Consider the following 11,859-nt stretch of genomic DNA (forward strand, 5'->3'; position numbering starts at 1 on the left):
TTTTTTTTTTTTTTTTTAAAGATGACCGATAAGGGGATCTTAACCCTTGACTTGGTGTTGTCAGCACCACGCTCACCCAGTGAGCTGACCGGGGATGGCTGTATTTAAAAACCAATGATAGGGCCGGCCCAGTGGCTCACTCGGGAGAGTGCGGTGCTGATAACACCAAGGCCACGGGTTCGGATCCCATATAGGGATGGCCGGTTAGCTCACTGGCTGAGCGTGGTGCTGACAACACCAAGTCAAGGGTTAAGATCCCCTTATCGGTCATCTTTAAAAAAAAAAAAAAAAATACCAATGATAGTAAAGACTTAAACTCATCATATATTTTGGCACTCTTATTCTCCACGTTGAATTTCCTCTAAAGGGGTCATAGTTGTACAACTTTTCCACCACTTGCTGTTAATATTTAGTTGGAACTAGAGACCTGACATGGATATTGAATTTTTTTAGCCTCATAGTTTCTTTCCTACATTAATGGACTTCAAGCCCTAACGCCCTACCTAGCCTTCCCTCAAAGTTCTTCCATGTACAGTGAACCAGTCCTGCATCCAAATCATAACACATAACTAATTTCCACTCTTTTGGACATCTTAAGAAACTTATTTCACACATTACAAGGAGAAGCGTGCCCAGACATAAAGAAACACAATAGTGTGTGTGTGTGGGGATTAAATCTTCTTTATTTTTTAAAAACAAAATCATTAGGAAAATATATCACAGCCTTGAAACAGCAGACAGGCTATATTATCAAGTAGTAAGTTGGTAAAAAGACAAGGTCCTCATCAAAATGATAAGGTGCCATGCTGGGGTAAAAACACTGCATGTTGCAAGGGCCCAGGCAAAAATGGTATTTGGTAATGGGGGCTGCCCCTCCTCAGCTTTAAGGGAGTCACAGCTTGTCCTAACCCAAGTTGCTTACTTTTGATCCCTTGACCTTCCTGTTGCCAGGGGATTGTCTCAATAGGGCTCTGTTAATTCGGGGGGCTAAGCAAGCAATGCTGGGTTTAGGCTTCTTTCATTCTATTTTGTTCTACGAAAATCAAGTTTTTCCAAATACAGTACTTCACAACTCTTTTAAGTAGCCAATAGTTTCTCATTACTGTTCCTTCCCTGATACTGCTATATGTCACAATCAAAACTTTTTCCCTTCAAGGGGAAACTGTTACTGCAAGATTGTCCTGTCACTCTGCTGGAGACAGCCTCAGAGCCCATTAGGCAATGAGACGGAAGCTCATTTTTCCCTCTCTCTCTCTCTTTTTTTTTTTTTGCATCATCTCCAGGTTAAAAGATTCAGTGTGTAAGAATTTCAAGAAATGCACACCCACATCTTGATGGTGAGAAAAGGAACCAAACTACTTTCCCTCTCAACCCCACATCTTAAATCAACTTCATGCCCCTGTATATAAAACAAAACCAAGAAAAACAAAGATCCAGAAACCCCTTTTCCCCTTCTAAATTAGTGACCTCATGGATTTTGTTTTATAGCTTTTGGAAAATGGTGTGGTGACACTTCTGGTGAACAGGAGGTTGGCAGCAAACAGACACATGTCTCTTCAAACTCCACCAGATCATAGGCAAGTTAGAGGAACATACCAGCCTGTTGGTATCTGTGCTTGTGTAGTAAGAGGAATCTGCTAACTTTGAGGGCTCTGGCTTGGTACAAGGGAGATCCCTACTGTCAGGACAAGAACTTGCCACATGAAATTTAGACTATAAAACACTCTCCTGTACTATCTCTGACCCAAATTTTAGCACCAGTTTTTTCCATTTCACTTTCTAGGATTTAAACATAAAAGAACAAGTGTCCAGAGGCAAATGACATATGCCTTAAACTTGCTGCCATCAACTTTGCTTAAAATGCTAAAATTCCCATTCCTCTTTTTAAATAGATGCCTGCCCTCAGCCCTGATGGCCACTGGCAAAGACTTTTATTTCCCAATGGATGAGAGAGACTCCTTCATCTTCTTGGTCATAGTCGGGATGAGGTGCATGTGGTCATCCACACACTTGGTCACGCAACTGTCCAGCTGCTGCTTCACCTGAAGCTCCTTACTCCCCGCATCTATTGAATCTTTGGCTTTGTCATTGCAATGCATGGTACACCGGGCCAGGCGGTCCTGTGGCAAGAAGGCAGGGGGTAGAGAAAGCTGAGAGGCTGGCCTCCATTTACCAAGTTACCATCACGTGCCAAGCCTGTGCTACAAGCCTGACATATATTATCTTCATCATTTAAAGGGACACTACAGTGTGATAACCTTGACTAAAACAGAAGGTGGCATGAGGAGGGCCCAGACAAAGCATTACTAGAAAGCAGATAAATGATAGAATAAATTATACAGAAGACTCTTCCAGGAAGTGAGAGGTTACTAGAGGTTATTATTTGATTTACAAACATCTTGATTCTTTTATATCTGCCCTTGCTACAGAAAAACACTCAATTCAACAAATATTTATTGAGCATCTACTATGTGCCAGGCAGTCTTCTAATGGTTGAGAATATAGCAATGAGTAAAACAGATGAAGTTCTTGCCCTCACAGAACTTACATTCCAGTGACAGGAGAGGGACAAAATAAATAAGTGGAGATGCTAAGGAAACAGTTGGTTATATGAACCTGGAGTTCAAGAGTGAGGTCTGGTCTAGAGGTATGAATGCAGGAGTTGACAGCATATAGAAGAAATTTACAGCTATGAGATTAGAGAAGTCTAGAGAAGTAGTTAGAAAAAAGGACCAAAGACAGCCTTGGGCATTCCAATGCTCAGAGGTTAGAGAGGGGAAGAACCAGCAAAGGAGGCCAAGAAAGGGTGGCCAGGGAGGAAAGGAGGTGGAAAACATGTATAGTGAGGTGTCCTGGTGGCCAACTGAATAAAGCATTTCAAGGAGGAGGACAGTGATCCACTGTGTCAGTGATACAGATAGGTCACTGAGAAATGACCACTGGATTTAGCCCCGTGGAGGTGAGTGGCAAGAGCAATTCTGCCACAGTGGAAGAGTGAAAGTCTGCTTGGAGAGGACTGAAAAGAGAATGGAAGGAGAAAGTTGTACAGCAATCAAAGAATCATAATATTTTCAAAGACCCTATTTATAAAACTAGCTGTGAAAATGAAAACAAAGAAACACTTTGGAGTTTCATGATCTGGGAGAAATTATCCCTTCATGGAGGCAATAATTCTAAAGAGTTTTATATAGCAGAATGTAAAAATGTATCACATTGGGTATAATTTCTCCATGTGAATGGAACCTCAGGCTAGGAACAACTGGCTCAGAAATAAGCCCTGCTTCCCCCAAGTTCCAGAAAAATATATTCAGAGGAAGGGAGTACAATGAAGTTGTAGATACCCTTTGCTCCAGAGAGGGAAAAAGGGAGCTCTTTTTGTAACCCCAAAGGGGCTTGTGAGCAAGGCAACACTAAGTCAACAATAATAATGCTTCATATAAATGACTGCTCCTGGGCTGGCTGGCTAGCTCACATGGTTAGAGTGCAGTGTTATAACACCAAGGTCAAGGGTTTGGCCAGCTGCAAAAAAAAAAAAAAAAAAAAAAAAATGAATGTCAATAACCTGGGAACACCCTGAACAGCCTGCAATAAAGCTGTAGCAAATAGAAGCAGTCCTGGGTGGACAGTGTATAGTGCAAGTCTACAAAATGGGGGTTGGGTCTTGCTGGAATCTGTACCTTTTCAAGACTATCCTATTCCACTCTCTTGGGGATTTTGCTGTTTTAAAACTAAATTAGTGTATGTTTTAGGGAACTTTATACCATAAAATATACAGATTGTATGTGGTGCTTGTTGAAAAAAAAATGCATAAAGACTCTTGGTCATGAACTCCCCTGGTAACTCCCTTTTATATCATTGTTGCACAAAAGGGTGAAGAGAATGCCTTGCCGTGATTGGGGGTGGGGTGGGAGTGAGGGCTGCCCTCTGCCGTGACCAAAAGAGTGTGAAAAAGAATGGGCCTGGAATAGAAAAGGAGGCTGGTAGGTGGGTGGGGGACACAAAGGAATAAGGTAGGCATTTGCTGTAGCTGGTCCCTAGACGGCAGGAGAACTCTGGTTTGAGGGCAGTGGGCAGCTTTACTCAACCTAGTTCTTTGAAGAAAGCCACATTCTTTAAGCATCGGGCCCTCTCTAGCCACCGTCTACACCACTGTTCAGGGTCCGACTCACACTTTCCACTTCAAACCATATTCGAGGTGGCTCCCAGCAGCAGCTGGAATCAGGGTGACGCCAGCTGATATACTTGTACAATTGCCAGGCACTGTTTGAAGTGCTTTACATGGATTATCTCATTTAATTCCTTATCTCATTTCATTCCCACAATAATCCTATAAGGTGAGTACTTTGCTATCCACTTTTCTTCCACTCAGGACAGAAAACTGAGGCCTAGAAAGATGAAACCACTTGCCAAAGTTTGCACATGTAGAAACAGGTGGAGCTAGACTTCCAACCCAGATAGGCTGACTCCAGGCTGTAGAAGTAGGAAATCCCTATTGTGACTGACAATGTTCCCCACATTTCACAGGAAATTCTTCCTTTCTTTATAGCACAACCTGAAAGTCCTTACTGTTTTTCCCTTAGTCCTAAAATGTCAGACTGAAGTTCTCCAACAACTCCTACGTGTAGGAGCCCAGCTAATCATGCTGAAATGAGTTTAAAAGTCCTTGAGTCACACAGCCTTGTTAGTTAGTGCATACAAAATGAATGGCTCTTTAGTATTTCTTAGAAGTGATTCCTGACTTCCAGTTGGCTTTGGAAACTAAATGGGAGTCATGGTGGAAACAGAGTTTAATCTCATGTTGGGAATCTCAGATATGCGACTGTGTTACTATCCTGGTGTTTTGAGAGTAGACGATGAGGTTTCAGGGTTATCTGGCTCCAGCTCTGGATGATGCACAGAAGCAAGTCTGAAGCCTTTCAGGATCCTGGGTGGTCAGTTATGTAGTGTCTACTCCTTTCCCATCTTTCCTGCATGCCATTCTCTGAACCCAGCCTTCTGGTGGTGGCTCAACAGCGGCAGAAATACTCTCAGCCATCCTGCCAGACACAAATGATGGCACTGGATAGGACAGGGCTTTTTCCTACTTACCCATATTCCAGCTGTGGGTAGGATCAATGGAGGCCTGGAATGAGGGGAGGAAGTGAATTTTGTTTATTGCTGCTACTTTTTCTAACCCTCAGATTAGCAAAGGGTGACAGCCAGAAATCCAGCAATGGACAACCTTGGTTGAAGAGTTCCAGATGAAACTTTATGGATCAAACTGATCATTTAAAAAGCAATTCTTAGGTTAACACTTCTGGACATGATACTCTTTGGTAGATTAGGAATCCTTGATGGGGAAAAGAAAACTCCCAGGCAAAGAACACTATCTTCTGCGGAATGAGGAATTCAACTTTTTGGAAGCCACAAGTATTTTATTAAAATACATTTGAAACTTAGGTTGAATGGTTATTTCATGTGTATATAGTAAGCATAAAAATAAATTAAATTAGTAAGTATAAAATAAAGCAAATGTTTTATGATCATAAATATCCTACCATGTAAATATCTTTTGAATCTATTCACATCTCTCTAGCCTACTGTTACTACCCTACATAAAGCTGTTATTATTATTATTTGCCTGGGCTACCACCATTGACCCTGTTTAAATCTTTTGCACATCTTCCTATTGAGTGGTTTTTTACTTATTGGTTTGTAGAATGTATTTCTATAGTCTCTTAATGAGATTTTTGTGAGTTATATGTGTTATGAACATCTTCTCCTACTTTGTGACTTGCTTTTTCTCTTTATTAAATAGTATTTATTGATGAAAGAAGTCCTTAATTTAAATGTAGTCATACTTACTATTTTCCCCCTTTATAGTTAATTCTTTTTGTGTCTTGTTTAAAAAAATCTTTCTCAACTTCAAGATATAAAGGTATTCTTGAGATGTTAAAAAATTATATTCATTTCTGTTCAGGCTTTTTTCTAATATATGCCTTTTGAAGCTATTAGTGTTCCTCTTAGTACCGTTTTAGCTACTCCCACAAGTTTTGATATGTAGTATTTTTGTTCAAATATTTTCTAATTTCTGAAATGGATTCTTGGACTCATGAGTTATTTACAAATGTATTTCTTAATTTCCAAACACTGGATACTTTTTAGGTAACTTTTTGTCATCAATTGCATGTTTGATTGCATTATGGACAAGAAACATACTCTATATAATTTTAGTCTTTTGATTTGTTGAATTTTGCTTTATGCCATCAAGAAAAGACTTTTCCTCTGTCATGTATTTTCTTAGTGCCCTGTACTTGTCTGTGATAGTGCCCATCACTACTACTCATTACATGTTCCATGTTTATTTTCTTAGCTAGATTAAAAACTTTATGAGGACAGGGACCATGCCTAAGTTCTTCATTGCTCTTCCTCAGTTCTTTGCTTAGGGTATGGCACATACTAACCCCTCAGCAAAGGTTTCTTTAATAAATGAATAAATTAATTTATTTGATTATAACAGTTATTAATCAGATTACTAAAAATATTTGGAAACCAGAGAAAAGCAACAATAGATAGATAGAAACATAAAAATCTATAATACTACCCTATTACTTTAAATACCACTGTTAGCATTTTGATTTCTTTCTTTCTTTTTGTTTAAACATGATAAACATTTATTTTTCATTTATCATCTAAAGGTCAGCAGTCTAGGGCTTATATGGCAACTCCGCAACTCCTCCTTCTAGTTGTTGTGCCATTCCCAGGGGCTACACCCTCATCCATATGGTCTTGATTTATTTCTCTCCAGTCTTTTTTCCTATGTGGATTTTTCTTAAAACATGCAGTAATAAAATATACAATTATATTATAAATATTTCCATGTCATTATGTACAAATAAAGGGAAACATAGCATGTAACCAGTGATCAATGTTAAGTAGAAGAGGACTGATATTATAACATAAATGTAAAGATTTGAGTAAGTCCTGGGATGGGAAATGATTGAACCCTTAGATAGGTTGAGCATCCAGGGGCAGAGGAGGTATGTATGCCTTCATAGAGTCTCAGGGAGGTGCGCAGATTCCAGAAGCTTGATGGTGACATGGTGGGTCTTGGCAGAGAGGGCCTTAGGCAGCCCCACAGGATTCTCCAAGCCTTACTGTGAGTAGGAGCTTCCCCAGGGTAGCATGGAACCAGATAGGGCTTCAGACAGCCAAGAGTATTTCTTTCCCATGGCCCAGAATGGGAACTGCCTAATAAGCTCCATGTGGCTGAGAGAAGCACAGAGCAGCTGAGAGACAGAGCTGGACCCGGACAGATCCTGTGATTGGGAAGAGGGATGACTCTGCAGCAGCTGGCATGAGCTAACTACAGAGACCTTTTCTCTTGCAGGTTCCAGTGTGGACAGATGATACAATCCACCCTCCAATCAGACAGCTAGATTGTCACTTAGATGCAACTCCAGGATGGGCTCCCATATTGATGGAGATTATGTCTCTGCCTGCCAGCAAAAGGGAACTCACATTAGAAATTCTTTAGTTTAGGAAAATAAAGTTAGATTTCTTGTACATCTGAGTTTGTGGACTGAGATTTGTATTGGTATATGTGTGCTCCTTAGATGAAGAATCAGTTAAAAAAACAAACAAACAACTAGCTGCATGGGCCTCCATAGTGACTAACAAATTGTGAGTTCTAGTTTTCTGTTCCAGGGCACTGGAATCAGATGTGGGACTGGAATGACATTAGTCACTTCCTTGATTCAGCACCCTCATCCTTCCAAGACTATTGTAATAATATCCCTTTGTAAAGCCTTCCCTACTACACTCCACCCTTTCTAAATTGTATATCTGGGATTATTTATAGTTTGTCCTTATCCATTGTCTGCTCAAAGTCCCCCACCAGCCTACAGAAGAAAGTTCTAACTTCTTAGAATGGACTACACAGCATGTCAGGGTCTGCCTGTAACCTCCTTTTCCACGCTGTCTCTCACACTGTCTCTCTACTTCCCCTTACTGTGTGCCAGATGTGCCCAACCACTTACAGTCACTTCAACATGTCATCTTCCCTTTTTAGGCCTCTGTGCCTGTGCATATGTCATACCTCTGTCTGGGAAGCCCTGCCCTACCTCTCTTCTCTACCTTGTGGACTCCTATTTAAGACTTGGCTCAGACACCACAAAATTGGTGTCCTCTCCTGTATGCTCTTGTAGTGCTTTGAGTTTTCAGCCCTCCTTTATCATGATACCCTTTTTATTCCATTGAAAAGGAGGGGTCTCAAACTCACTTGCCTTTTGGGCCCTGGAGGGAGCACAGAGGAGTGAAGTTGGGCTGGTGTAAGTGACTATGTATGTAGAGTGATGGAAGGCGTGGTAGACTGAAGAACACATCCTCTTCTTTACTTTCTCAAACACCATGGGCCCAGATAAAATATGTTAAACCTGACCCTGAGACTCTTCAGTGATGTTATTCTTTGTTTTTTGTCATCCCCCTAGATGGCGAGCCTCTTGTGAATGTTATATTGTTCTATGCATCTCCTTTAGCACCAATGACAGTACAACAAACACACATTATCAGGAAATGTTTGCTCAAAAAATTAGTGAGTGGGAAAGTGAAAATCTTGCCTTTCTGTAAATTTTCTCCCCTTCCAAGTTTGCCTTGTGGGCAGAATGGCCTCTGGCCTCCGGCCTCCTCTATGTGCTCTAGATGGTTTTGGGTGAGTTGGTGAAAGGCTCTTGGAATAGATGCAGCAAAATCAAGCCCCTTATGGAGAAATAACTTTAACTAGAATCATGGAGACAGAAGACAGTGGTGGGGGGTAGAGGGATAACCTGGCTGGAAGTTGTTCCCAGCCCTGCTGAACTCTAGCTAGATGCCTCTGGGTTGAGATCCTTCCTCTCTCTGGGCCTCTGTTTCCTAACCTGGAAAATTAAAAAAAAAAACAAAAAACAAGAAAAGAAAACAAGAAAAAAAGGGAAAGGCAAATCCATAGTCATTAGACAGTTTCAGGGAAGTAAGAACGGAGTACTTTTAGCTTCTTGGAGAAAAATCTCTTTCAATAGAAAGGATGATTATGAATCAAATCACTGAACATATGAGGCACTGCTTACTGAAGAGAACAACAGGTGAGCTGTGGGAAATCCTATGATTCACTTATGACAAGCCCAAGAAGACTTAAGGAGTTTTCACCTAAAGCAGCTCCTTTTCTAATTCTCACTTGCCAACAACACAGTGGGGCAGAGAGCAAATCTTCCTCAGAGAGGCTCGGAACCCTGTTCCATCAGGATAATACAGATTGTCAAGTAGGTGGCCTTTGAAACATCCCATGTGATATATTCTCTGCATTATACAATGCACCTATGAGTGCTAAAGTCAACAGAAATTCAGCATAATGGTTAGGAACTTGAGGCAGATCTGTATTTGAGTTCTGCTTTGTCCCTTACCAGTGATGTAACCTTAGACAAGTTACTCAATAATCTCTATCTGTAAAGTTTGGTAATTAAAATGCCTACCTTGCAGTTTGTTAATTAAAGTGCCTACCTTGCAGGGTGGTCATTCTGTGACTTTTACTACTGGGCGATGGCTGTATCCATTCAGACCATGCAGAATGACTTTAGTCCTTTCTTCATGTAATGGACTTTGTGATATTTAAAGAGCAGGTCTCCAGGGAAGATTTTTCTTCTCCAGATTAATTATCACCTGTGTCTTTGATCAAGAATCATAGAATTTAAAGGGCTTTTATGGATCATTTTGCTTTAAAATTTTTTTAGCAGAATCCTTTTTGGGGTTTTGTTTCCACATTTAACAACTGTGGTGGGGGGGGTGACTCCAACATAAAGATCATATGAAGATGTTATTTTAATGGTCTCAATTAATTTTGTAACTTTAAATATTAAAGATTTGTTTCTTCTAAATAGACTACCTACTTTATTTACTTATTTACTTATTTTTTCTGGTGACTGGCCAGTAGGGGGATCCAAACCCTTGACCTTGGTGTTTTCAGCACCACGGCCTAACCAACTGAACTAACTGGCCAGCCCCTACGCAGACTATCTACTGCTCCGTCCAATATGACAGCCACTAGCCACATGAAGCTATTTGAATTTAAAGTAAAAGTAAGTAAAATAAAAAATGCAGCTCAGTCACAGGAGCCACATTTTAGCTCACTAGGACATGTGATGTGTAATCAGTATATGTAGATATAGAATGTTTCCCTCATCACAGAAAGTTCTATTGGCTCTAGAACAATGAAGCTGTTTTGACAGACACACAAAAAATTGAAATCAGCGTTATGAATGAAATATCAACCATATGGCCGTCTTGCTGCCAATGTACATCTCAGTTTTGCTTTACTTACACAGAATCAAGCTAACCTTTATTCTACCAGATCGTCGTTACACATGGTGGCCCTTCCCAACAGCTCGTCTTTCAGTCCCAGGATATTCTGTCATCNTCAAACACCATGGGCCCAGACAAAATATGTTAAACCTGACCCTGAGACTCTTCAGTGATGTTATTCTTTGTTTTTTTTTGTCATCCCCCTAGATGGCGAGCCTCTTATGAATGTTATATTGTTCTATGCATCTCCTTTAGCACCAATGACAGTACAACAAACACACATTATCAGGAAATGTTTGCTCAAAATTTAGTGAGTGGGAAAGTGAAAATCTTGCCTTTCTGTAAATTTTCTCCCCTTCCAAGTTTGCCTTGTGGGCAGCATGGCCTCTGGCTTCTGGCCTCCTCTATGTGCTCTAGATGGTCTTGGGTGAGTTGTTGAGAGGCTCTTGGAATATATGCAGCATAATCAAAGCCCTTATGGAGAAATAACTTTAACTAGAATCATGGAGATGGAAGACAGTTTTGGGGGTAGAGGGATAACCTGGCTGGAAGTTGTTCCCAGCCCTGCTGAACTCTAGCTAGATGCCTCTGGGTTGAGATCCTTCCTCTCTCTGGGCCTCTGTTTCCTAACCTGGAAAAAAAAAAAAAACAAGAAAAGAAAACAAGAAAAAAAGGGAAAGGCAAATCCATAGTCATTAGACAGTTTCAGGGAAGTAAGAACGGAGTACTTTTAGGTTCTTGGAGAAAAATCTCTTTCAATAGAAAGGATGATTATGAATCAAATCACTGAACATATGAGGCACTGCTTACTGGAGAGAACAACATGTGAGATGTGGGAAATCCTATGATTCACTTATGACAAGCCCAAGAAGACTTAAGGAGTTTTCACCTAAAGCAGCTCCTTTTCTAATTCTCACTTGCCAACAACAGGGTGGGGCAGAGAGCAAATCTTCCTCAGAGAGGCTTGGAACCCTGTTCCATCAGGATAATACAGATTGGCAAGTAGGTGGCCTTTGAAACATCCCATGTGATATATTCTCTGCATTATACCATGCACCTATGAGTGCTAAAGTCAACAGAAATTCAGCATAATGGTTAGGAACTTGAGGCAGATCTGTATTTGAGTTCTGCTTTGTCCCTTACCAGTGATGTAACCTTAGACAAGTTACTCAATAATCTCTATCTGTAACGTTTGGTAATTAAAGTGCCTACCTTGCAGGGTGGTCATTCTGTGACTTTTACTACTGAGTGATGGCTGTATCCATTCAGGCCATGCAGAATGACTTTAGTCCTTTCTTCATGTAATGGACTTTGTGATATTTAAAGAGCAGGTCTCCAGGGAAGATTTTTCTTCTCCAGATTAATTATCACCTGTGTCTTTGATCAAGAATCATAGAATTTAAAGGGCTTTTATGGATCATTTTGCTTTAAAATTTTTTTAGCAGAATCCTTTTTGGGGTTTTGTTTCCACATTTAACAACTGTGGTGGGGGGGGTGACTCCAACATAAAGATCATATGAAGATGTTATTTTAATGGTCTCAATTAAT

The 11,859-nt window shown here is 40.5% G+C and overlaps 1 protein-coding gene across 1 annotated transcript; it reads right to left on the reverse strand.

Moving 5' to 3' along the window:
* Positions 1 to 661: 661 nt before the first annotated feature.
* FAM136A (family with sequence similarity 136, member A) lies at positions 662 to 8,390 on the reverse strand. Its single transcript, XM_008576186.1, has 2 exons — positions 8,376 to 8,390; positions 662 to 2,120 (listed from the first exon to the last, which is right to left on the reverse strand). The coding sequence occupies exons 1-2, from the start codon at positions 8,388 to 8,390 to the stop codon at positions 1,932 to 1,934; spliced, it is 204 nt and encodes a 67-aa protein (XP_008574408.1). The 3' UTR covers positions 662 to 1,931.
* Positions 8,391 to 11,859: the final 3,469 nt, after the last annotated feature.

This window comes from Galeopterus variegatus, unplaced genomic scaffold (genome assembly GCF_000696425.1).
Source record: "Galeopterus variegatus unplaced genomic scaffold, G_variegatus-3.0.2 Scaffold1303, whole genome shotgun sequence".
NCBI lineage: Eukaryota > Metazoa > Chordata > Mammalia > Dermoptera > Cynocephalidae > Galeopterus > Galeopterus variegatus.